The following is a 24,658-nucleotide window of genomic DNA, read 5'->3' as shown; positions in this document are numbered from 1 at the left end:
AGTTGTTTCCAGGCAAATTCATGACACCTATTGACTCTTCTACTATCTTAGACCTTGGGTAGTAAACCTGCAGCTACTTTTCTAACAAACTGTTGATCAGCAAAAATAAGAAGGCTATAGAAACACTCATATTTGTGCTGTTCCCTTTTGGACTTCATGCAAAGACAATTCTGTGTAAATGGACAGTTGGGCCCTGATTTGGAAATCCTGAAAATCAGTCCATCTTTTCTATAATTTTTTTACAATTGTAATTATATTGATGTTCATATTGTGTAAAATAATTCATTTAATAAAGTAGTACTTTGATTTTACAACATCAAAAAAAGCAAAGATGAGGTAGAGCAGTGACAGCTTTGTGTCTTAAAGTCTTGCCAGACACTGAGCACCGCAAATGTAGTCCAGACTTAGTGGCAGGATACCAGACAGGCTAACCTCAGCAAATCAGGACAGTCAGATACATGGAAAGGATCAACAGCAATGGAGTTGTCCCAAAGAAAGCTGCTGGTACAAGAGCACTCAGAGCCTAAGGGTTCACATGAACAATTCCTTTACTAAAAATCTTCCACTCAGTGACCCTCCCAGGTAAAACAGTCTGTAAGACAAAGTCATCTTTATTTCCTCCTTGCCCAAAGAGAGGCCACTGGACCAGATCCCAATTTTCCCAAGAGGACTTCTGTATGTGGTATAATAGGCCACTACAAAAAGTGGAGATGCCCTGGAAGCAATGCCCTGGCCCTCAGTTAGCAGTAGTAATGAAGGCAGTGGTTCCCAGCCTACAGGCAACAGTTTGGATAGCACCATCAGCAGCCAGATGAGGAAGGAAATGTTGCTTCTTGGCTTATGGGCCAGGAAGCTCTGATGCAAATGGGGCCATTTGAGTTGACTCTCCCTCTTCCTCACCCATGGCTGTTGTGAGTCAGGACATTGTGAGACAGACATTGTGATGGATTGGCCTGAAACTCAGCAGGGAGCCTTTTGGGCAAAGAGTAAATAAGCAATGTTCTAGGTATGGCGTAAGCAGAAAGTTTCTGATCTCAAGGAACCTTGTGAACTGCTTTTTACCAGGAGTTCACCAAATTGATTATTGGCTTATGTTTTTTATAGAGCTTTAACCCTTACAAGGTACTTTACAAACATTGTCTTATTTATTCCTCAAAGAGCCTTATGGATAGGTAGTGAAAGTGCAATCACTATTTTTATATTTGAGGAAACCTACTATGTGCATTGGGGATACAACTCTGCTATTAAGGTAGCCATGTCCTACTAGATGAAAATGATATGCTAACAGATAAACACACACACACAGAGCAAACAAAAAAAAATGCACAGTGATTGGGGAGAATTAACAACTGGGGAGATCGAGAAAGGTGTCTTGTAGAAGGTAGTACTTGAGGTAAACCTTGAAAGGGGATCAGAGCTCCAAGAGGCAGAAGGGAAAAGACAGAGCTTTCTAGGCATTAAGGACAACCTATGTACAAGCACACAGTCAGGCAAAGGAATGTCATATATGGGGAACAGTAAGTACTTAGTACCAGGGGCAGCTAGGTGGCACAGTGGATAGAGTGCCAGCTCTAGAGTCAGGAAGACATGAGTTCAAATCTAACCTCAGACACTTACTAGCTGTGTGACCCTGAGCAAGACATTTAACCCTGTTTGCCTCAGTTTCCTCATCCATAAAGTGAACTGGAGAAGGAAATGGCAAACCACTCTAGTATCTTTGCCAAGAAAACCCCAAATGGATTCATGAAGAGTTGGACTTGACTAAATAACAACAAAGCATTTTGGTTTGGCTGGAGTGTGGGGTACATGAGGGGAAATAATATGTAATCAACTTGGAAGGGTAGGCTAAGGAGAGCCAGATTGAGAAGGATTTCAAATGTCAGAGGGTAGTTTGTTTTTTTTAACCTAAAGGCAATAGGGAACCAAGAAAGTTCCTGATACAGAAGAGTTATGTGACCCTGGGTGAGTCACTTAACCACTTTATGCCTCATTTTTCTCATCTGTAAAATGAGGAGAATGGTCATTTCATTGTTTAGAATTCTTAAATTTTTCAAAAGTGTCCATTTTTATAATATTGTTATTGTAGTATATTGTTCTCCTGGTTCTACTTACTTCACTCTGCATCAGTTCATACAAATCTTCCCTGGTTTCTTTGAAATCACTCCTTTTATTATTTTTTAGGGTTCAACCATGCATATTTGCCACATGAATTTTCTTTTTAAATTTTTTTTGAAGGGAGGTGAGAGAAAAAGAAAATAAATTCTTTTTAATTAAAAACCATTTTAGGGGCAGCTAGGTGGCACAGTGGATAGAGCACTGGTTCTGGAGTCAGGAGGATCTGAGTTCAAATCTGGCTTCAGACACGTAACACTCACTAGCTGTGTGACTCTGGGCAAGTCTCTTAACCCCAATTGCCTCACCACCACCACTACCACCAACAATGAAAAGACATTTTAAATGAGTGGATTGGACTCCTTGCAAATCTAAATCTATCATCTTATCATCATTTGGTTTCATAGAGCAAAACACCTTCTTAAAAATTGTCCTTCAACTAGCTACCTTGCTTGCGTGTCTGAATCCCTCAAGCTTCCTTAAAAGAGGTAACAATAGATGTAACAGATAACTTTGTTCATTGACCTTCTGATTATTGATATCAGCAGAGGCTTTAAAAATGATATGATCACCAAAGGTGCTTGCCACCATTGTGGAGAATGATCAGTGCATGAAGTATTCCCCATTGAAGTATTCCCTATAGATAGTCAAGTCACTAATTTTGTTTTCATTTTCTATTTTTAAATTTTTTTATTAATTTATTTTGATTTATCAACAATCACTTCTATATGCTTTTGAGTTTAAAAATTTTCTCCCCCTTCCTCCCCACCACCCTCCTCAAGATGGTGCAAATCTGATATAGGCTATACAAATACATTCCCATTAAACATATTTTCACATTAGTGATGTTGTAAGTAAAAATTAGAACCAATAGGAGGAACCACCAGAAACAGGAAACAAAACAGAAGAGAAAAAAATAGCAATTCAACTTCCATCGTTCTTTCTTTGGATGTGGATAGCATTTTCCATAGTGAGGCCTTTGGAAATGTCTTAGATCCTTGTATTGCTGGGAAGCGTTGTGTTTATCAATATTAGTCATCACACAACATGGCTGTTATTGTGTACAATGTTCTCTTGGTTCTGCTCACTTCAGTCAGCATCAGACCATACAAGTCTTTCCAGGTTTTTCTGAAGTCAGCCTGTTCATCATTTCTTATAGCACAATAGTATTCCATTACATTCATATACCACAACTTGCTCAGCCATTCCCCAGTTGATGGGCATCCTCTCAATTTCCAATTCTTTGCCACTACAAAAAGAGCTGCTATGAATATTTTTTTACATGTGAGTCCTTTTCCAATTTGTATGATCTCTACTAATTTTGTTTTCAGATGATATTGTGTTGATTTCATCGATCCCTAGAACATGGTAGACCCTTCTAAATTAGATCTATAATCACTCAAAACAGTTTGACCTAACTCTTAACACTGGAAAATGCATGACTTATAACATGTGTGAAATTCGAGGCACAGTGTAAGATATGTCAAAAGAGAAGAGTTGATGATGAATTAAGGAAGATATAAGATAAGAGGTACAGTTTGTAGGAGAGAGGGTTTTTTTTTTTGCATTGCAGAAGTCAGGAAAAATTTTATGGGGGAAGATAAGAATTGGAAAGGTTGGGTAAAAGTTGGCTAAACAGAACACAGGGGAAGGTTTGCCAAATGAGGAGCCAAATGACAGGAGCGCAGGATTGTGGGAGGATTTAAATTTTCTAATCTAAACCCCCTCAGGTTAAGTCAAGAAGCATTTATTAAGCACCTATACTATACTCTATGTATATATATGTATGTATATATGTCCACCTATACTATATGCAGACACTGTATTAAGTGCAGGGGATACAGAAAAACAAAACAGTCCACTGCTCTCAAGGAGCCCACATCCATATGAAGGGATGCAACAAGTAAATGACTATATACAAACAGGATAGAGACAGGATAAACTGAAGATAACCTTGGAGGAAAGGCACTAGCATTAAGAGTGATTAGGAAAGGCTTCCTGCAGAAGACAGGATTTTATAGGTGAGAAAACTAAGGCTAAGGCTTGCCAAAGGTCATGCATCTGGTAAATTGCTGAATTGGAATTGGAATCCAGATCCCCCGATGACGAACCAACATGCTTTCTTGCATCATACCTCTTAGTACAGGAATGGGAATAAGCATGGACTGTTTGGAGGCTAGAGAGTAGACGAGTCTGGCTGAAGTGTGTTATGTTATGTATCCTCCCGGTAGAACGTAAGTTCCTTGAGGCTAGGGAATAGTCTTCATTTTGTCTCTGAATCTCCAATGTCCGCGTACGATGTTTGGATTGAATTGGTTCATAAAGGAGGAGTAGTGGGAAATAAGATTGGAAAAGTGTGCCAGAATCCCAGATTGCAATCAGTTCCTTAAATGTCAGAAGTGGAATTTTGTCTTGTGGTAACTAGGAGTCATTGATTTCTTTCTTTCTTTTTTGGACAGGGGAGTGAAAAGATAAAAATAGTGTTTTGGAGTGATTAATGTATTCTTCCACTGAGACATTAGGAAAATAACCCCAGGGTCCAGTCAATACTCTCTCTCTACCTTGATGGGTTGTCGTGTCTCCCACTGTGAGTAAGCTGTGTCTAAGAGCATTTCGCAGTTCACTTCGCCAGCCTCTCATTTGAGACCTGATAGATGGCAAAGGCTTTCAGAAAATTACACGTGGAAAGAGTCTCCGCACAAGGTAAAGGCTACTCTAGTTTCTCACTGCCGTTTGAAAGGGAAACACCTTGAGGGCAGGGGTGATTTTTTGCTTTTGTCTTTGTCTGCAGTCCCTGGCACAGTGCCTGGCGCTTTCCAAGGTTCTGCTCTTCTGTGGAAGGAAGCCCTTCTCTGTTCCTTTGCTCAGTCAGCCCCGCAGGTCCCCGTCCTGTGAATCTCGCAGGCGAAGCTGTCAAGCGATGGAAGGGACAGCACATGAGAATTCATAGCCTGCAGAAAGAAGGCTCTAGCTACTTCCACTTGGGGAGGGAGTGCGGTACAGTGGTAAGAACACTGGCTTTGGAGTCAGAGAATGCCATTTCAGATCTTACCTCTGTCACCTGTGTGACCTTGGCACAGTCACTTCAACTCTCTGGGCCCCAATTTCCCCATTTGTAAAATGAGGAAGTTGCGCTCCCTTCCAGCCCTGGCTCCGTGATCCGATCCTATGACTCAGTCTCTTGCTCTATTAATTGTGTGCTCTTGGAAGAGCCTCATCCCTCCCTTCTCCCCAAATTCCTGTCACAGGTCAAATACCAGCTGCATAGAATGGGGAAATGCTAGAGTGAGAGAAAATGCCTTTTTTAATAAAACCACATTGATTTTTTTTTGAAGGGGGAAAGGTGCCACAGAAAGAAAAGGCACCCAAAGAGTCTTCCCATTGCCTGATCCCTCCCCCGCCTCACTCCTGACCTATGCCGATGCGGTCAGACATCGATTGGCTTCCCAGCTGATAGATTGTGCCGCTGACGGAGTCCTCAGCGAACATGTAAGGAGCTCAAATAGTTTGAGGGCACAGAAGCCCAGCCCTGAGCTGAAGCTAAGGGGCAGTAGCAGCAGCAGCAGCAGTAGCGGCGGCAGCAGCAGAGGCGGCAGCAACAGCAGCATGCGCTCTGACTGCCACACACCAGCTGCTGCCGCCACAGCTGCCTGAACACACTCTGAAGACTCTCCCGTCCAAAGACAGGCTCCTTCCTAATTAATCTCAGCGAGCGGACAGCCCCTGTACTCCTAGTGGCTGCCAGGGGATGATGACTGCTCTTCCCACACCAAGTTGAAGGAGTCCCGGCTTTGCCTAATAGCTGGGAGAGGCAGGACTATTGAGAAGAGAAAAGAAAGAGAGAGGAGAGAGAAAGATGAACTGAAGAGTAAACATGTATGGAAATTACTCCCACTTCATGAAGTTTCCTGCAGGCTTCGGCAGTAAGTATGTCACTTGGACGGGCTGGCTGGACCTTAGTGTGAAAGAATGAGAGACAAGGGGAAGGAGGAATTCGCTGTGTCTTTTTACCCCCTTATCCTTCCAGAAAGGAATAATTCACTGGGATTGTTAGAGCAAGTGTATAATGTACACAGGTGTGTCAGAAAGAAAGCTGAGGTATAAGGGGTGTGTGTGTGTGTGTGTGTGTGTGTGTGTGTGTGTAAGTGAGTGAGTGAGAGAGAAAGAGAGAGAGAGAGGAGAGCAGAAGAGGGAGAGAGAGAGAGAGAAAGAGAGAGAGATTGTATAGATAGGTGAGATTGTGTGGTGTGTGTAGAAAAGATGAGTGGAAGAGGAGTGTTTATGTGAGCCAATATGTGTGACAATGAGTTAGAGATACAATAAGAACATTTATGTGGGAGCTAGTGTGCATGGAAGTAGAATAGTTAATAATAAAAAAGTGTGATTACACTCCTCCTATACCACTTATCAGGAAGAAAAGCTATTGTCAAAGGCTTTGAAAATATTAACTGCCATGGAAAGGCTTGGTAACAATGATAGGGTTGTTTTCTGGAAAAGTACCATTTTCTATGCATCAGACTGAAGTGTTGGGTGTTCTAGAGAAATAACTTGTTATTGTATTTTATTTCTTTCCTCTCACATCCTAAAAATCTTAAATACCCTCTCCCTCCCCATGTCATTATATTTGTCATTACCATAATTTCCATATGCAAGTGTGTGTGTGTGTGTGTGTGTGTGTGTATGTGTGGTCATGCACGTAAAAATCTTATTTTTGGTAGGTCCCATCAACATGACTGACCAAGTTTTCCTATTGAGGATGCAGCAACACGGACATGATATTACACATGTTGGAGGCATTCCAAGGGCTTTTGTTCTAGTCTGAAGAAGAGAAGGTTGGGGGTAGGGAGGCAGTGACAAAGGTCCTCAGACATTTGAAGTGCTGGCACATGGAAGAGAGATTGATCTTGTTCATCCTGGCCCCATAAGGCAGTCCTAGGAGCATGCAGGGCAAGCCTCAGAGAGTCAGATTTAGGCCTGATGTCTGGAAAAACTTCCAAGCATTATAACTGTTCTAAAGTGGAATGGGGTGCCTCAGGAGGAAGTAAGCTCTCCTTCAATTGAGCTCTTCAAGCAAAGGCAGGATGACCACTTGTCTGGTATGTTATGGAGGGAATTAGTTGTTTTTTCCCGGTGCAGATTGGATTATGAGAGGTCTTTTTCAACTTCAAGTTTCTGTGGAAGACTTTTTCAACAAAAGGACAATGGGTAGTTGGTTCAGTTAGAAAACAGTCCTCTTAGTGATACAATCATGAAAATGGGTTGTCTGGCTGTATTTAGACCAGATTGTTGTTGTTGTTTATCCTTCATTCTCAGAGAGGATCAATGACATCAGGAGGGTGATGCATTGACTTGCAGTGAATTGGATTTAAGTGAGGTAGAGCTGTGCAAAGTCATCAGCTTCACCCTATCCTCCAGAGTCATGGGATTCCAGTGGCAAGACATAGGTCAGGATGACTGACAATAGCCCTGGATGAAGTCGGAGCCCCTGGTCTTTTTAAGCTAAGGTCTTTCCAGGTTTCAGTTTGTCTGAGGAAATGCCCATCCAGTAATTAAAGGCTGGGTAAGAATTGAAGCAAAAGATGGCCTAGTTTGCCTTCACAAAAGACTCAGTCTGGGAGGGCAAGACCCTCAGAGTTTCTGGCAGAATCATTTAGACCAAATAAATGACTACTTGAGGCTGGTGGCCGTGGTTCCATGAAATTCCATGCAGTCCGTAGTAGCCATAGTGGAGCCTTCGCCATGTGTCACTTGTAGGCAGCACAAGGCAGAGAGACAACAGGCCAAAGAAAAGAGATATACCAATAGGATGTAGATGGGACAAAATGGAAAGGAAGGCACTAGCACTAAGGGGTGATGAGGGGGGAACTTACAGGGGTGAGACTTTACAGGTGAGAGAATTAGGACTGAGCCAAGCAAGGCAGAGATTTTTCTGAAGTCTTGAAGGCAGAATCCCTTCTCACTTCCTCACTGGACAGGTCGCCATTTAATCCAGAGTCATCTGAATCTAGAAACTCCCGGTGATTAGTGGACAGTTCCTCTTGTCTTCCATCTTTAGTGAGCAGAACATTTTTTCCAGGTTTTAGGATACCAAAGAGTAGATCTGCACCCAGTCCAGAAAGGGATCAGGTCCATGGGCAATAGATGAGACCAGCATAGGACTGTAGCACAAGAATGAAGGATGGTTTGGACTGAGGTTAAGTGGTGGCTGGTGAAGCTTCACACAGCAAGTCAGAATCTGTCTCCAGTCCTCAGTAAGATCCTGGGTGTGAAAAGACTTCAGAACCCCAGGGTCAGGGCATATGTCATGGACACAGAATTGTAAATAGCTGCTTTCTTTCTCTCTAAGTACAATTGACTAAGGAATGTATTTATGTGGAGCCATTCTTTTCCAGGACCTTCCAAGTTCTTTCCTTATAGTAAGTCATTAACACTAACAATACTCTTGAGGCAAAAAAATTATTTTTTTTGTTAATTTGTCAACAGCTTGGTGAAAAGCTAGGGAGGGGTGTGTGTGAGGTGAACGGGAGGGGACAACAAATTAAGGTAAAGAGAAATGAGGGGAACCTGAATAAAGCTTAAGCTGTGACATAATATATGGACCTCAATTCAGATGTCCAGCACAGTGTTTTGCACATAATAGGTGCCTAATAAGTGTTTGTTGAAGTGAATCAAATTGAATTTAAGGAGCTCTTTCTCTTAGATTCTGAATTTTTAGAGATTCCTTTTATCTTAAAGATAGATCATCTCATTTTTAAATGAGGAAATAGAAGTGAATGACTTCTCCAAGGTCACAAATCTAGTTAGTGGCAGAGCCCTCCCAAGAAAGAACTTAAATCATCAGGGCTATGTAACTATTATATAAACTTGAAATCATCAAGATTTTGTTTTTCAGAGAGTAATATTATGTAAATGGGAGTAAGGAAGACCTGTGTTCAACTCCAGTGGCTGTCACATGCTAGTTATTTGATCATGAGAAAGTTACTTAACCTCTCAGTGCCTCAGGCAACTTTGTGATTGTTGGTTTGATGGAGAGAGTATCCACACTGGGACTTCCTCAGACCTGTAAATTTGTAGGTCTCGATCAAGTTTATACATAGAATCATAGGTATCAGTCTATGATTCTTCGTACAGAGCAGGACTTTGCAGGTCATTTAACTCAACTCTCTCATTTGAAAAATGAGGAAACACACCCAGACAGGAGAAATGACTTGTCCAAAGTTACAAAGGTGGTATCTAATCACAGATTGAACTAAGGTCTTCTGACCACAGAATCAATGATCTTTTCACTATGTCAAATCTTTTCAAATAATTAAATGTAAATTAATTAGAAATATGAATTTACAAACATGAAACCAGTATCATTTTCTGAAGAACAAACGTAGCTGCTATTAAGATAATAAAAACAAAGTTTCTATACACATGGGGTTTACTTGGTGATTGGGAGATCACCCAGTGTTTGGTGGGATTAGGTTTCAGTTGGTAAAAAGTACAAATTGACACATGGATGACAACATTCCAAAATGTGGATGGGGAAGGAGAGAAGGGCATGGATGTAATGGGGGTGGAGGGGAGAAGAAGGCCAGGGAGACAGTTATCTAAGTTGTTTAAATATTTTCCTCTCAGACTCAGGAGAGAACAATGAGGTTTAGGATTAGTTCTGTTGATTCTCTACAGTTGTATTTACACAAAACTGGAAATTTGGGTCAAAACACGGTATTTCAGTATTTCAGACACAGGTGCTTAGCATCAGAGTGATGTGCTCTGGTCCAGGGCTTGGGGAAAACACCGAGGGATGCATGACAGAAATGCCAGGACTAGATTAGAGTTTCTCCATAGCCTCGACCTCTTGTTAACAAATTGCTCTGCTCTGCACATATGAAATGAGCTGTGATTTATTACCCCCTATTTTATAGATTGGCAAATCCAGGCACTTCAGACTACTATGACTCATTGCAGGTTCTCTAGGGAATCATCAGCACTCTGGAAATAACGTTTGGGATTTGTAAATGGGATCAGGTTTGCAATTGTCCAAAACTACCAGTCAATTAAGTGGTGAAAAAAAATAATAAGTCATTAGATCGAAGTAAGCACTGACCTATTAGTTAAAACACTCAGTTTGGTTGCCTCAGGTAGAGAGAATCTGAGCTGTTCTAGGCTCACATCATTCCACCTTAGCGAGTGTTAGAGGCAACAGGAAACCTATCTCCCTGTCTCCTGACCATCCTCTGAACTTGGCAGCTGCTTAGATGAAGAATTATTGTCCCAGGATGAGACAGTCTCTGCCTCCAGTCCCAGATCCTGTCTCTGAGAGAATGATAAAGAAAAATCCCTATTATCCCCTTAAGCAATTGCATAATACCCAGGGTGGTGAGGAGATTAAGGGGAAGGGGAGGCTTCCTCTGAGGCTCCTGAAAGTGATTACAGGCATATTCCAGGAAACAGGAGGAAACCTTTATTATCTTCACTTGTTTTAGCACCCAGGAACCCTGAGAGGGCCACACAATGTAGCCTAGTCCTTTAGTAAATCCACTTACCTTATACCTGACTTGCCAGGTATAATGCCAATCATTCCAACACACAATCAGTCAAAATAATCAGACTGTGTGAATGTGAAGGCACAGCCTCTTCATAGAGAGAGAACCATGCCCAGGTCGCTTGGACGCACAGACAATAATAATAACATCAATCATAATACAAGAGTGGTTAGAGATAGGGAATGAACCTGACACTTTTTTTTATTTTTTTACTGACACTTGCAAATGAGGAAACTGCTTCTAGCAAGAAGCTGCCACTTTCTCTGAAACTTTTTGACCAATAATAATAGTTGCAATAATTGATATCTATATGCACTTTAGGTTGGCAAAGCATTTTACATACATTATATCATCGGAGCCTTGAAACAAATCTATGCTGTACATGCTGGAGGTTTTGTCATTCACATTTGATAGATCAATCTACAAGCGTTTATTAATCCTGTGCTAAGGCCTTGTGCTAAGCTTGACTATACAAAGTCAAAAATGAAATGGTCCATGCCCACGAAGGTGTTTGCATTCTATAAGGGAAGACAGCATGTGCACATGTAAATAAAGATGTACAAAAGAGATGTAATTTATTTGTTGACAGTACTACACCGGCAGGAAAAAGGCCTCTTGTAAGAAACTGCTGTTCGAACTGAGCTTTGAAGGAAACTAGAGATTCTAGGAGGTTCAGATGAAGAGGGAGTGCATTCTAGACAGGGGGCCGTGACCTGTCCCACGTGATGTACATGTGTGTATGTGTATATATGTGCAAAGGCACAGAGATGGGAAACTGAGTCTGAGAGAGGTTAAAAGAAGGCTATGTTGGAAAGAGGAAGTTAATTCATGGGCCTTATGATCTATGAGGTTCTCACTTTGCTCACCCTGATTCAATGAAGAAGTCTCCCCTCCTCCTCCAAGAAGGATTGAGCCAGAGAGGCTTTTATGTGTAGGTGGCAGATTGGGAATCGAGCATGATTGCAGGATTGCAGTTTACATAAAAGAGTCACTTTATAAAGTTTGATTAAGGAATATGCACAGTGTAATCTATGTTTTATAACATTTTCAATTTCTATAGGAGGTGGATGATCAAACAATAACTAAGGGAAGGAATCGTGCTGAAGGGATCTTGAAATCCCAGGCTCAGAAATTCAGAGATAAAAGGGACTTCAGAGATCATTTAGTCTAACTGGCTTTTTTTTTTAAACAAATGAGGAAACCAAGGCCTAGAGAGGTTAAGTGACATGTCTAAGGACTCACATATAGCAAACAGCAGAAATGGTATTCAAACCCAGATTCTCTTTATGCAAATCAATGCTGCCTTTTCCATTGCATTGGGCAGTCACTTGGGGAATCTGCCCTACAGATTTTGTAAGGGTTATCATCTTCAGATTTAGGGGACTCTTTTTTTTCCAGTGATTCTGGAAGGAAGTTTGTGCTGCTTTCCCACAATTTTAAAGTTGATAAAAACAAGGCAAAATGAGAAGAAGTCACACACACACACACACACACACACACACACACACACACATGCGCACACGCCAGGCAGTACTACACCATCCATACGTGGAACTATCAGTTACAGCAAATGGAGAAGTCTTGAATACGGTGGATAAGTTCATTTACCTTAGCAGTATACTTTCTAGGGATGTCCACATAGATGATGAGGCTGACACATGCATTGCCAGAGCTAGCTCAGTGTTTGGGAGGCTCCAATGGAAACTGTGGGAGAAAAGATGTTTTAGACTGATTATCAAACTGAAGGTCTACAGAGCTATTGTGCTGACCTCATTGTTGTATACCTGTGAAACCTGGATAGTATGCCAGTGCCATGCCGGAAACTGAATCGTTTCAATTTGAATTGTCTTAGGAAGATTCTGAAGATCATCTGGTAAGATAAGATAAGGTATTAGATCCTGAGGTCCTTTCTTGAGCCAAATTGCCAAGCATGGAAATTCTACTGCAGAGAGTGCAACTCTGATAGGCTGGCAACATCGTTCAAATGCCAAACGTATGTTTGCTTAAAAAACTGTTTTACAGAGAACTCACACAAGGCAAGAGCTCACATGGTGGTCAGAAGAAGCAATACAAGTACACTCTCCAGGTCTCTCTGAAGAACTTTGCAATTGATTGTGAGATGTGGGAGACGCTGACACAGGATGACCCAGGCGGCAGGCCCACATCAAAGAAGGCACTGTGCTCTATGAGCAAAGCAGAGCTGCAGTAGCTCAAAAGAAACATGAGATGCACAAATTTAGAGACATCTCCACTTCAAATGATCTCATGGATTATTTGTGCCTGACCAGTGGTAGAGCCTTCTAAGCTTGTATTGATCTGATCAGGCACAGTCAGACATGTTGTACCTTGACTCCAACACAGTGATGCCATTTTGGTTTTCTTAGAGAACAGAGGACAACTATACACGCACATGTGCAATATATGTGTATACACACATATTTACACGCATACATATGTGTTTACATGTATAACCATCCACACAAACACATGTCTGCCTGTACATATACCTATGTTACATGTACGTGTGTATATATGTATATGCACATATGCATAGTATTTATATAATTCTTTCTGAAGACTACCTGGTCTATAATGGCCTGACCCAGATTAGAAGAATTTATGGCCTACATCCCAGACCTTGGTTCAGCCCACTGATATGTCATTATAGCAGAGATAATCTGTGGAGGAAGAGGAAGAGGAGAAAGAGAAGGGGGAGAAGGAAAAGAAGGAAGAGAAAGGGGGAGAAGCTCAGGTGGGAATTTGTAGCATGGATGAGAAATTCTCTGGGGGTGTTCTAATCATGCCAGGTATGCCAGAAACAGCTGCATAGATTTGGAGGCCAATCTTCACCCCCAAGACTGAAACTAGTCAGGATGTTTAGAGAAATTGAGTAGAAGGAACAGATATAATGATGTATCATTGATCATACTGGCCTATGTGTGGTGGTGAGCAGAGTTTGCAGTAGGCAGTGTAGGTAGATCTGGAGAATGAATGAATGAATGAATGAATCTTAAGGCAATATTAAGTGCCAGTCACTGAACTAAGTTCTGGGAATGCAAATATAAAAAGAGAGACAATTCCTGAATTCAAGGAGTTTGTAATTTTCTAAGGAAATCAACACACATAAAGGAGTGGTAGCTTTAGAACTGAGTTTTGATCTAGGAAGTCACAGAGATGGTGAGTTGATGTATATGACTAGGACAGATGGTTAACATAACAGTGCCTAACATGGTGGGTGAATGTAGGATGTTCACAATTACCTGTATTAGTCATAGTCATGGGGTTAGTCATAGTGCCTGCTATTCCAGAGACAAGATATAGCACCAAAATAGGAGAGACGACAATGAGACCTTCAGAGGACCACAGTTTCAGAGGAAGCTCTGAGGTTATCTAGTATAACTCCTCATTTTACACATGGGGTAACTGAGGCTGAGAAATTAAACAACTTGCCTAAGATCAGACAAGTAGCTGGTTATAGAGCAAGGGTTTTAATCTAGATCCCCTGATACCAAATCCAATACTCTTTGCATTGGACCATTCTGCCTTTTCCACATGCAGCCTGTTGATCACCCTTTCCTCCTTCATACTCTCTTTTTTTTTGAGGTTTTAAGGTCACCACTCTCTCCTGATTCTCTTCCTACCTATCTGACCAGCCCCTCTTTGTTTCCTTTTCTGGGTTCTCATCCAGATCATGCCTTCTAACTATAGGTATCTCCCAAGGTTCTGTCCTGAGCCCTCTTCTCTTCTCCCTCTATAGCCCTCGAGGAATCTCATCAACTCCCATGGATTTAAATACCATCTCTATGTTGTTCTCAAATCTATCTCCACTGCCTTTTAGAATTCTTAAATTAGATGTCCTATAGACATCTTAAACTCAGTATGTCCAAAACAGAATTCATTATCTTTCCCCTAAACCTTCCTCACCCCTACTTCCCTCTTGCTGTGAAGGGTGATGCCATCTTCCTACTCCTTCTGGCTTGCAATCTAAGGATCATCCTTCACTCCTCACTATCTCTAACCCCTATCCCCATTCCCCCCATATTCCATCTGTGGTCAAATCTTGTCAATTTCACCAACCTCGAATGCAGCCCCTTCTCTCCTTATGATATACAAGCCCAGGGAAGGTTCTTATGGCCATATAGCTGGACTATTGCAGTAGCTTGCTGGTGGGTCTGCCTGCCTCAAGTGTCTTCCTGCTTCAATTAATCCTGAATTCAGTCACTAAAGTGATTTTCCTAACACATAGGTCTGACTGTGACACCTCCCCACCTCCCACCCCACAACTCAGTCAACTCCCATGGTTCCCTATCACCTCCAGGAGAAAATTCAAAATGCCCTCTTGGACATTTAAAACCCTTCATAACCTAGCCCTCTCCTAAACAAGTCTTCTTAAAGCTTCTTCCCTGATATATACTTCAGTGACACTGACTTCCTGGCTGTTCCATGAATAAAACACTCTATCTTTCAGCTCCATCATTTTCTCCTACGCTTGGAATGCTCTCACCTCTCAGCTCTACCTATAGGCTTTGTTGGCTTCCTTTAAGTCCCTTCTAAAATCCCATTTTAGATAGGAAGCCTTTCCCAACCCCTCTTAATTCTGTGTCTATCCCTCTTCCCTTTTATCCTGTATGTAACTTGTTTGAGGGTCTTCTTCTTCCAGATTGATTGTTTTAGGAAAGCAACCTATGCCATCTTTTGTCTCAAATCTTACCTAGCCTTTAATTGCTGAATGGGTGTTGCTTCAGACAAACTGAGACCTCAGAAAGACCTTAGCTTAAAAAGGCCAAGGTCCCTCACTGTCCAGGGCCATTGCCAGTCAACCTGACCTATGTCTTGTCACTGGACTCTCATGACTCTGGAGGAGAGAGAGGTTGATGACTTTGCACAGCCCTGCCTCACTTAAAACCAATTCACTTGCAAGTCAAGACATCACCCTCCTGATGTCATTGGTTCTCTTTGAGAATAAAGGGTGATAAACAAGCAACCACAACATATTTATTTGCTTGTTGTCTCACCCATTAGATTGTGAGCTCCTTGAAGGCAGGGACTATGTTTTGCCTTTTTTTTTGTATCCCTAGTGCTTAGCATGGTGCTTGATTCACAGCAGGTGCTCAATAAGTATTTATTGACTAATTGGCAGCCTACAGCTGCCTATATGACTGCCCAGCAGAGATGATTTTCCTTCATCCTTAGAGGAAGTACATGGAGATATTCAATAACACATAAAAGAAGAAAATATCAGAGTTCATAGACGTAGAAAGCTAGTTGGTAAGGTGACCAAGTGGATTAATTCAATATACTTAAATGGATCTGTGATCTTAACAATTCAGGGGTTCTCTCCACTGGTACAGATTGCAACCATTCATGTCTGCTCATCCCATGGAACTTTTGTTCATGTTATCCAAAAAGTACACTATAGGAGATCTACCCAACATGCCAGAGGGCTTCTTTGATTTCTCCTGATAAGGGGGCTATTGGAGTACTCTTGGTTTCCAACATTTATCCCTTGTTCTTGCCACATGGCCAGCCCTTCCTGTCATATAAATTTGATGACATCCTTTATTTCTGTTCTTCTTTGGAGTTTCTCTTTGGTTATATGCTGTAGCCTGCTCACATCCAATGTGCGTCTTTACAATGAAACAAAATTAAACAAACTATGGTTTGAGCATTTGATGCCTTTTGAGGCATATTCATGTACATTTTATTTTTTGCTTAGTGGTAAATCTAGGACAGAGGTTCCCAAACTTATTCAGCCTACTGCCCCTTTAAAAAAATTACTCAATGCCCCACCCCAATCTACTTCATTTAACCTTTAATGTTGTTTTAAAAATGTGCATCATTTAAAAAATATATAAAATATATGTTTTTAAAATGATGCATCTTAAATTTAATAATTTATTGTAAATTTGTGGATTTTTTTCCTGCATTGAAATTTTGATGATGCATTGTTGCGTCATGTAACCGTATAGAATCTTATTGTAAACAAATCATTACAGGAACATATTCCTGCCAATGCATGCTGGACTTCCTGACAATGCATGATGTGCTCATCTGCCAGCACTTGTTTGTTAAGCCCTGTTGGTGGACTTGACCACTGATTGGTTATAACTTGCATTTTGTGTGTTTATTCGGAAAATAATGTAATCATTACGACTTTAACTTTGTTATACAACAAATGAAATACGTACGAACAGTTTTTCAAAATTTTCTTTTCTTCTTTTCTTTCCTTATGCTTCTACTGCCCCCTTATTTTCATTCAATGCCCTCCCAAGGCTACTACTGCCCCCCCATCATCCCAGTGCCCCCTAGAATTTCGTATCACCCACTTTGGGAACCTATCCTCTAGGCTACAAATAAAATGATTTTATTAGGAGGTGATGGGATAACCTTAGCATAAAGATTAAAAACAGTAACACATATTTGCAAGTTTATCCCATTTTGAATAGGTAACTCGGTCGTACAGTGAATAAAGTGCTGGGCCTGGAGTCATAAAGACCTGAGTTCAAGTCTGGCCATGGTTACTTGTTAGCTGTGTGACTTAGGCAAGTCACTTAATCTCCATTTGCCTCATTTTCTTTGATTGTAAAATGGGAATAATAACAGCACCTACATCTCAGGGTTGTTGTAAGGAACAAATAATATTTGTAAAATGCTTCACATAGTGTCTGGAACATAGTAGGCCTTTAATAAATGCTTATGTCCTTCCTTCCTCTAACAGAAATGTTCCTGAATGGTTTTTCTGTTAATTGAACCATATTTTCCTTTCTATTAAAGGTTAATTTTATAGACACTTTATTTTTCTTTTAAGTTGAGTTTCAGTTGGCAGCAACTCCTAACACTTCGGTTTTACGTTTCTATGTTCCTGTCAAATAGCTGACTCATAGAATATTGGATCTAAGAAGGGGCCTTAAAGGTAGTCCAGCTCCCTCATCTTTCATTTTCTAGATGAGCAACCTAAGGCTCAGAGAGCTGAGCTGATTTGCCCAAGCTCATACAACTAGCTAGCTAGCAGCAGGTCTCCTGACTCCTAGGTCAGGGCTTTTCCCTCTAGATCACACTAATCTTCATCAGAGAGCTTTATTATTTAAAGGATCCCTACAGTGAGTCAATATGCAAAAGGAAGAATTATTTTCAATTTAAATAACCAGGAAGTCCCCTTTGATCTCAAAGCCTTTCCTGGCAGACAGCCAAGGGAGCTGACACTGTCACTATCCTCTAGCTGTCATATCCCTGTCTCTGATGTTTGCCAGGACTCTCAGCAGGAACAGGAGCAGAGATGGCTTTTGGTCCTTGTTCCCACTCAAAGATTTTACTGTCATTGCTTACTCCCAGCTGTTTCTCCTCCTCCTGCCCCATGCTGCTGATCTCAGACTCCTCTTCACAAACAGCATAGGTACCTCTGACTTAATAAATCATTTTTAAAACATGGGTTTCTCTTGAAGTGAAGAATGCCTTTATGTAAGAGGATCCTATGTCCTTGGTGAGATTTATTAAGCAAATGGATAGGCCACCTTTCTTTCCTTTTATAGAGCTTATGTTCAAAAAAAGGCAGACTCACTATGGATGCTAGTCTACTTGCTCTTCCTCATACATGGCGGTCCATTTCCATTCCATTCCATGCCATCCCTATTGCCCAGAATGCTCTGTTTGCCCACATCTGTCTCTCAGGAACTCTAACTCCCTTTAAGGCACAACTTAAGTGTTTACTCCTACAAGAGGCTTTTCTTGATTCCCCCAGTTATTAGTACTTAACTTACCAGAAAGGAAGGAAGGAAGGAAGGAAGGAAGAGGAAGAAGGAAGGAAGGAAGGGAAGGAGGGAAGGAAGGGAGAAGAAGAAGGAAGAAAGCAAGGGTAAGAAGGAAGGAGGGAAGAAAGGAAGGAAGAGAAGGAAGGTAAGAGGGAAGGAAGGAAACAAAGAAAGAAGGAAGGAAACAAGCATTCATTGGTGCTTACGATGTGCCCCACATTGTACTAAGCTCTTTCCAAATAGTATCTCATTTGATTTTTACAACAGCTCTGTGAGGTAAGCACTATCATTCAATTTTATTCAATGTCATTCAATTTTGCAGTCGAGGAAACTGAGGCAGGAAATGATTAAGTGATTTTCTCAGGGTTGTACAGCTAGTAAGTGTCAGAGGCAGCATTTGAAATCAGGCCTTCATAACTACAATCCAATGTTCCATCTAGTTCAGCCACCTAGTTGCCTTAATTTGTATATAGTGTACATGTTGTTTCCTCCCAGTAGAATGTAATTTCCTTGAAGACAGGAATTCATGGAATTCTCATTTTTGTCTTTGAAACTCCAGTACCTAACAAGTGCTTAATAATTATTTGTTGAATTGAAAATGTATTGGCTCCCTACTATACCTAAGATTTTGTAGTAGAAATATCATTTGTATTAAAAACAACTATGTGCTAATTACAAATAATTCTTATCTATTGAATAATGTAAGCTTTTCAATAAGGACTGTGATATAGGAAACTGCCTGAAGAGGATACACACACACACACACACACACACACACACACACACACACATGTATGTATACACATACACACATGTGGATAGATAATTTATGTACATTTTATTTTATTTTATTTTATTTTATTTTATTTTATTTTATTTTATTTTTTGGCCAATGGAACTCATGAAAACTTTAACTAGGACATGCCATTGACATTGATGGGTAGAGTATGATCAAACAGTGAAATTACAACTTCTTGAACTTTTGAACAAGCTAATAGTGATGGATGCCAGAGTGTCATCCCTTCTCCTTGTCTTATCACTGCCATCATTATAGGTTTCCACTGTGGGGGAGAGAAATAGAGAGTGAATCATTTCTCTTTCCCTTCCCCCAGCCTCTATCCACTGGCAAAGTGGCTCCTCTGTTCATTGATCACACTACTTGTAAATGTGTAATGCTTAAAGAAGGCCATAGTTAGTACAGCACAGTGACAGCTACCGAATCCTCTTGGCACACTGCTTGACCAATAGCTCATAAAAAAAGTTTGGTTGGAAGCTGTGGAGGTTGTGGCTTCAGAGTAATGATTCCTTATATACCCATTTTGAGGAGAGAATTCAATTCAACAAGTGCTTGGTCCTTGCCTTCATGGAACTCACAATAAAAAATGAACAACATGGTTTCAACTCTTGAGTACAGTCATGTAGGATCAAATGGGATATTGAACCTGGAAATTATAGAAATTCAAACAATTATTACCCAGTTACTGATAATAAACTATGCACTTAGCTTTATTGATTCTATATATGTTCAAGGGAACCCACCCATAGATGACAGACATGTTAAAGAAATCCTCAAGCTATGTCTTAATATTTTGACTTTTTAGATTTTAGCCTTTGTTCAATCAGTGGTGTGATCTCTTGTCCTGGCTCCTTCTTTTTATCTAAGTTGATAAGCATTTCTTTTTTTAGAGAGGGAAGAGGACAAGAAATATGATTTCATTGGGGTGGGAAACTCTCTTAAGCATCGTGGCTTGAGATTTGCTCCGCAACTAAGAGTTTTATCCAGTGTCACAGGTAATTGTCAGAAGTAAAACTTGAACCCACATTTTCTTGAACGTGAAGCCAGCTCACTATCCTTTACACCATGTTACTTCTCAATTGATAAGTATTTAAGTGTATAAATGTAGAAATCTTGGTAAACTGAGGAAGGTTCTCCCAGGCTAAAAAATATTTCCTTCCCTTCCTTCAAGGCTCGACTCAGTTGCCACCTTTTCCAAGAACGTTTCCTGGATCCTCTAGTTTGAAATGTTTTCTCCTTCCTTCAGTCTTTAATATTATTCTGTTTGTACCCCTCATGTGCATTTATATTACTCATTTATTATAGGTATTTGTGTATATGACATCTCCCTTACTCTATTGTGAGCTCCTGGAGGGTATGGGACTATGGATTTTTCTTAGTAATCTTTGTATCTCCAGTACCTCACATAGGGCCTTGAACCCATTTTACAGAGCAAGATAGTTGCTAAAAAAAAGCTCATTAAATTGAATTGATCTTTATAAGTAGTCTCCATGCTTCCTTGAATTACTTAAATATTTAATGACTATGTCCTACTCTATAATAGTACTACATGGTGTGTCTACCAGCCAAACTCCAATTTTATAATTTGAGATCAGAAGACATTTATATAGTAAAAGAAGGAAAGACAGCCAGCTGGGATGGTTGCCATCCAACCAGTTGACAACCAAATGGTTCTAGGCTGACTCTCAGAATATATATGGAAAGACAAAATTTATCCCAATCAGGATCAAACCAGACATCTGAGGATAAATGGTCACTCTACTTGAGAACCTTGGTCCTTGATATCAGGCAATCCATCAATTGATTAGTAGAAATTTATTGGACATGTTCAACCTGCATGGTTCTGTCTTAGATAGTCACAAAGTAGGGATAATCATATCTGCAGGGATAGTCATACAGATATTAATTGATTTCTATAAACACATTTATATAAGTGTATATGTCTATATCATGTACACATATAAATTATATATAAATGTAATCTAAAGCAAATGTGCAAACTTCTTCCACTGGAGAAAATAAAAGCTTTGAAAATTTGTTCTCTGCTAAGTAGACCAAGGACATGAAACTCCTGTAATAAGAAAAAAATCCTATCTTGTAATTCAAATGGGATCAGTTTGTTGAAAGCAGACCCCCACTGTTGTTGTTGTTTTTTTAAATTATTATTCTCAACCTTATATTTGCTTGTCACTTTGCAATATACAAAGTGGGGGGCAGCTAAATGGTGCAGTGAATAGAGCACCAGACCTAAGTTAAAATCCATCCTCAGACACTTGCTAGCTGTGTGACCCAGAGCAAGTCACTTAACCCTGCTTTGCCTCAGTTTCTTCATCTGTAAAACAGGCTGGAGAAGGAAATGACAAACTGCTCAAGTATTTTTGCCAAGGAAATACCAAATGGAGCCACAAAGAGTTGGACGTGACTGAAATAACTGAACAGCAACAATACACAAAGTACTTTTGCATATGTTGTATCATTCGATTATAGCAACAATCCTATTATATAGATACAACAGACATTACTACCCTCTCTTTAACAGATGAGAGGGTCAGAGAGTTCAACAGATAGTATACAGGAAATCACAGGATTTGAACTGCAGGCCTAGTGCTTTATCCCCTACATCACCCCTCCCCACAGGTTGCTGATTAACCAATCTTCTTTTAACAGTTTCACTACAAGCTTCTACTTCATCCCGAGGCAGTTTGTTCCTAGGGAAGTCTTTCCTTTTTCTTCAATGGCAACAGCAATGAAAGAGTGAAAAACCCAGCCTGTTTGCCCACTTGTTTGGCCAGTCAGAGAGTTTGGATGTTTGACATTTTACTTTCATTGGGTAAGGATGTGGTTGCTAGGCAACTTTTTTACCTTAGTAAGTATTCTATCATTCCAAGTACCAACCTGTATAGCCCATGCCCTTATCTGTATGTAGGCAACAGTATGTTGTTCAAGGCTCCCAGGAACACAAGTAATACATTCATGAAAAGATTAATAAGACATTTGATGCATAGACCACATAAATCAAGTAAATTATTTGTGTTGATAGAATACATATATGCATATAAATATAAATCAATTAACAAAACCATATTTCAGTAATTTTTATATCATGGCTGATAGACAATTGTATTTTAAAGTACTCAAAAATATAATAAAAATTCATCAACTGTTCAGTTCTACTGAGTTTCTCTCTGTATGACCTCCAAAAACTCAGATAAATTAATCACTGTCCACAGCCCCTGAAGGGTAGGAAATTTTACTTCTTCAGTTACTTTGCTTACCTTAATATATAGCCCTAGATCCAGCTAATTCCAGTTGCCAGGGAACTTTACATTCTTCTAGGAGCTAGAAACCAGAAGGCAACCTCTCAAATTTTCTGGGTGATTGGGAGCATGTGCATCTGTATGTCTAGTTATAACTTGGTGGCGCACCAACTAAAACCAAAGAAGGAGGAGATAGAATGACATACATTCTCCTGTAGATGGTCTTACCGATGTGAGGATAAGAGTCAAGGGAAGCTGTTCCTCTTGAAATGCTCATACTAAAGTGAGTGTCAGAATCACAGTCCCAGGAGCATATGAACTCCGTATCATTGAATCTAAGAAAAGGGCTTAGGCTAAATTGAAGTCTACTTTCTACTTAGCCTGGGAGATAAAAACCAGGATTAGATTAAGTGGTGACTTAATAACATTTGAAGTTTGGTCAGAATAATACTTAATTATACCTAGCTTTTATATTTCTTTATATCTTGTTTCCTTAAACATTTGTGCAAGCATCCCCATTAGTGTCTTCGGAAAACTACCATTTTCCCCATCTAGGGAATATTTTTTTCTTTTTGTATCTAGAGAAATTCATTCTTGAGTCTCCCCCCTCCCCCGACCCCTGCCCTGAGCTAGCTTTTTCTCTAGAATGTTAGTCCATGGTAACCTACCTCTCCTTCCTCTTTGAAATCTACTTTCCCTAAATCTATGGTGCATGTTAGACTATACCCAATTTCCTCTTCTCTATTATAGACCCCATGAAGAAGTGGTCACTTATCCCCTATTTGGGGATCCCATCCTTTCCACTTTGCAATTGGTTCCTTCATGTTAAAGAAAAATGAGGTCTAGTACATTATTTCCCCTTATTAGTTCCTCTACCTTTTGAAGGATGAAATTATCATAAAGGCAAATCGAGAAATTATTAACTCCTCTGCTTTTGGCAGAGAAAACCATCCATCAGATGTCTTCATAATTGAACTCTCCCATTACTCCTCTATCATCTCTCTGTGCCAAGTTCATGAACTATTTCATAAACCCCTCATCTATTTTTTCTTTTTTGTCTAGGTGGTCTGTGCAACAGTCCAATAACAAAATTGCTTTTGTTCCTCCCTCTACGGAGCCTTACCCAAATGCTCTGCACCATGCTCTCTGCCCTCTGGTTTCTGCATTTCAGCAATTGAAGATATCTTTTTAATATACAGTGCTTCAAACCCCTTTCTCCCTGGCTTTTACCTGTACTGTTCATTCTGAATTAAGTATATCCATCCAGTCACATTTCAGTCATGAGTTTCATCCCACCAATTCTCAGTGATACATATGAGATCAAATTTGCCTTCTTGTGTTAGGACATCTATTAGTTCATTTTGCTTATTGCCTAGACTTTAGACATTTCTGTATAGTCATTTAAGACCATGATATCCTATGAAATTCTGGGAATCTCATCTACTCTTCTTCCTTCATTGTAGCTACACATCATGGTGTCCAGCTTGGTGAGTATACATAAGCATTTTTCTCTCTCCATCCTTAGTTTAAAATTCTTTTGATTAGATTTTCAAGATACCCAACAAATACCTTATTATTGGCCTTTGTTAGGTTGACTCCATCCTTGGTCAAGAGTCTGTCATGACCATATTTAAGCTACAGTCCAGAAATCCAAATCCCATTTTCAATTACCACCTTGTTAGCCAGCTATTAACTTTCCAAATCCATTTTTTCTTTTGTGTTGTTTTTATTATTATATGCTTTATATATGTACATCACTGCAGTATGTAAAGTGCTTTCACATATGATTATACTGCATGTGTATATATGTATACACACATACACACTTTCTTACTTTCATCTAGTAACAGTGAGGAAAACAGAACCCATGCCCCTGTGGTCTTCAGGTTCTTGTCCAAGACACTGTAATCTTCGGCAATATTATTAGGTTCCTTCTAGCAAAATCATTTGTGCTCACGTGAATCACCAGAAGTGGGTTATTGTCATCTTTTTTGACCAGTCTTGGAAGGTTTTCCATAATGTATTGGATATGTGCCCCAAGAAGACAACAGAGCTCTTTATATTTGTTATCAGGTTTTCAGGAGTCTTGGGGAATCCTCTGTTATATTTTGGACATATGCCTTGGGAAGACAACAGACTTCATTGTTGTTATCAATCTGACAAATCGGTGCCCCAGGGTCCCTGAGCAGAGATCACTGACCATCCTTACTT

At 40.1% G+C, this 24,658-nt stretch overlaps 1 protein-coding gene across 1 annotated transcript in view; it reads left to right on the top strand.

Annotated features, from left to right (window-relative positions):
* The first annotated feature begins 5,680 nt into the window (after positions 1-5,680).
* Positions 5,681-24,658, top strand: part of RXRG (retinoid X receptor gamma) — a 90,479-nt gene continuing 71,501 nt past the window's right edge. The window contains exon 1 of the mRNA XM_027868519.1: positions 5,681-6,035. Coding sequence (XP_027724320.1) covers positions 5,987-6,035 — 49 coding nt within the window. The 5' untranslated portion in view covers positions 5,681-5,986. The remainder of the gene's footprint in view (positions 6,036-24,658) is intronic.

This window comes from Vombatus ursinus, unplaced genomic scaffold (genome assembly GCF_900497805.2).
Source record: "Vombatus ursinus unplaced genomic scaffold, bare-nosed wombat genome assembly UNPS02014789.1, whole genome shotgun sequence".
Taxonomy (NCBI): Eukaryota; Metazoa; Chordata; class Mammalia; order Diprotodontia; family Vombatidae; genus Vombatus; species Vombatus ursinus.
The sequence above is the reverse complement of the archived record's forward strand: the minus strand, read 5'-3'. Positions and strand labels throughout refer to the sequence as shown.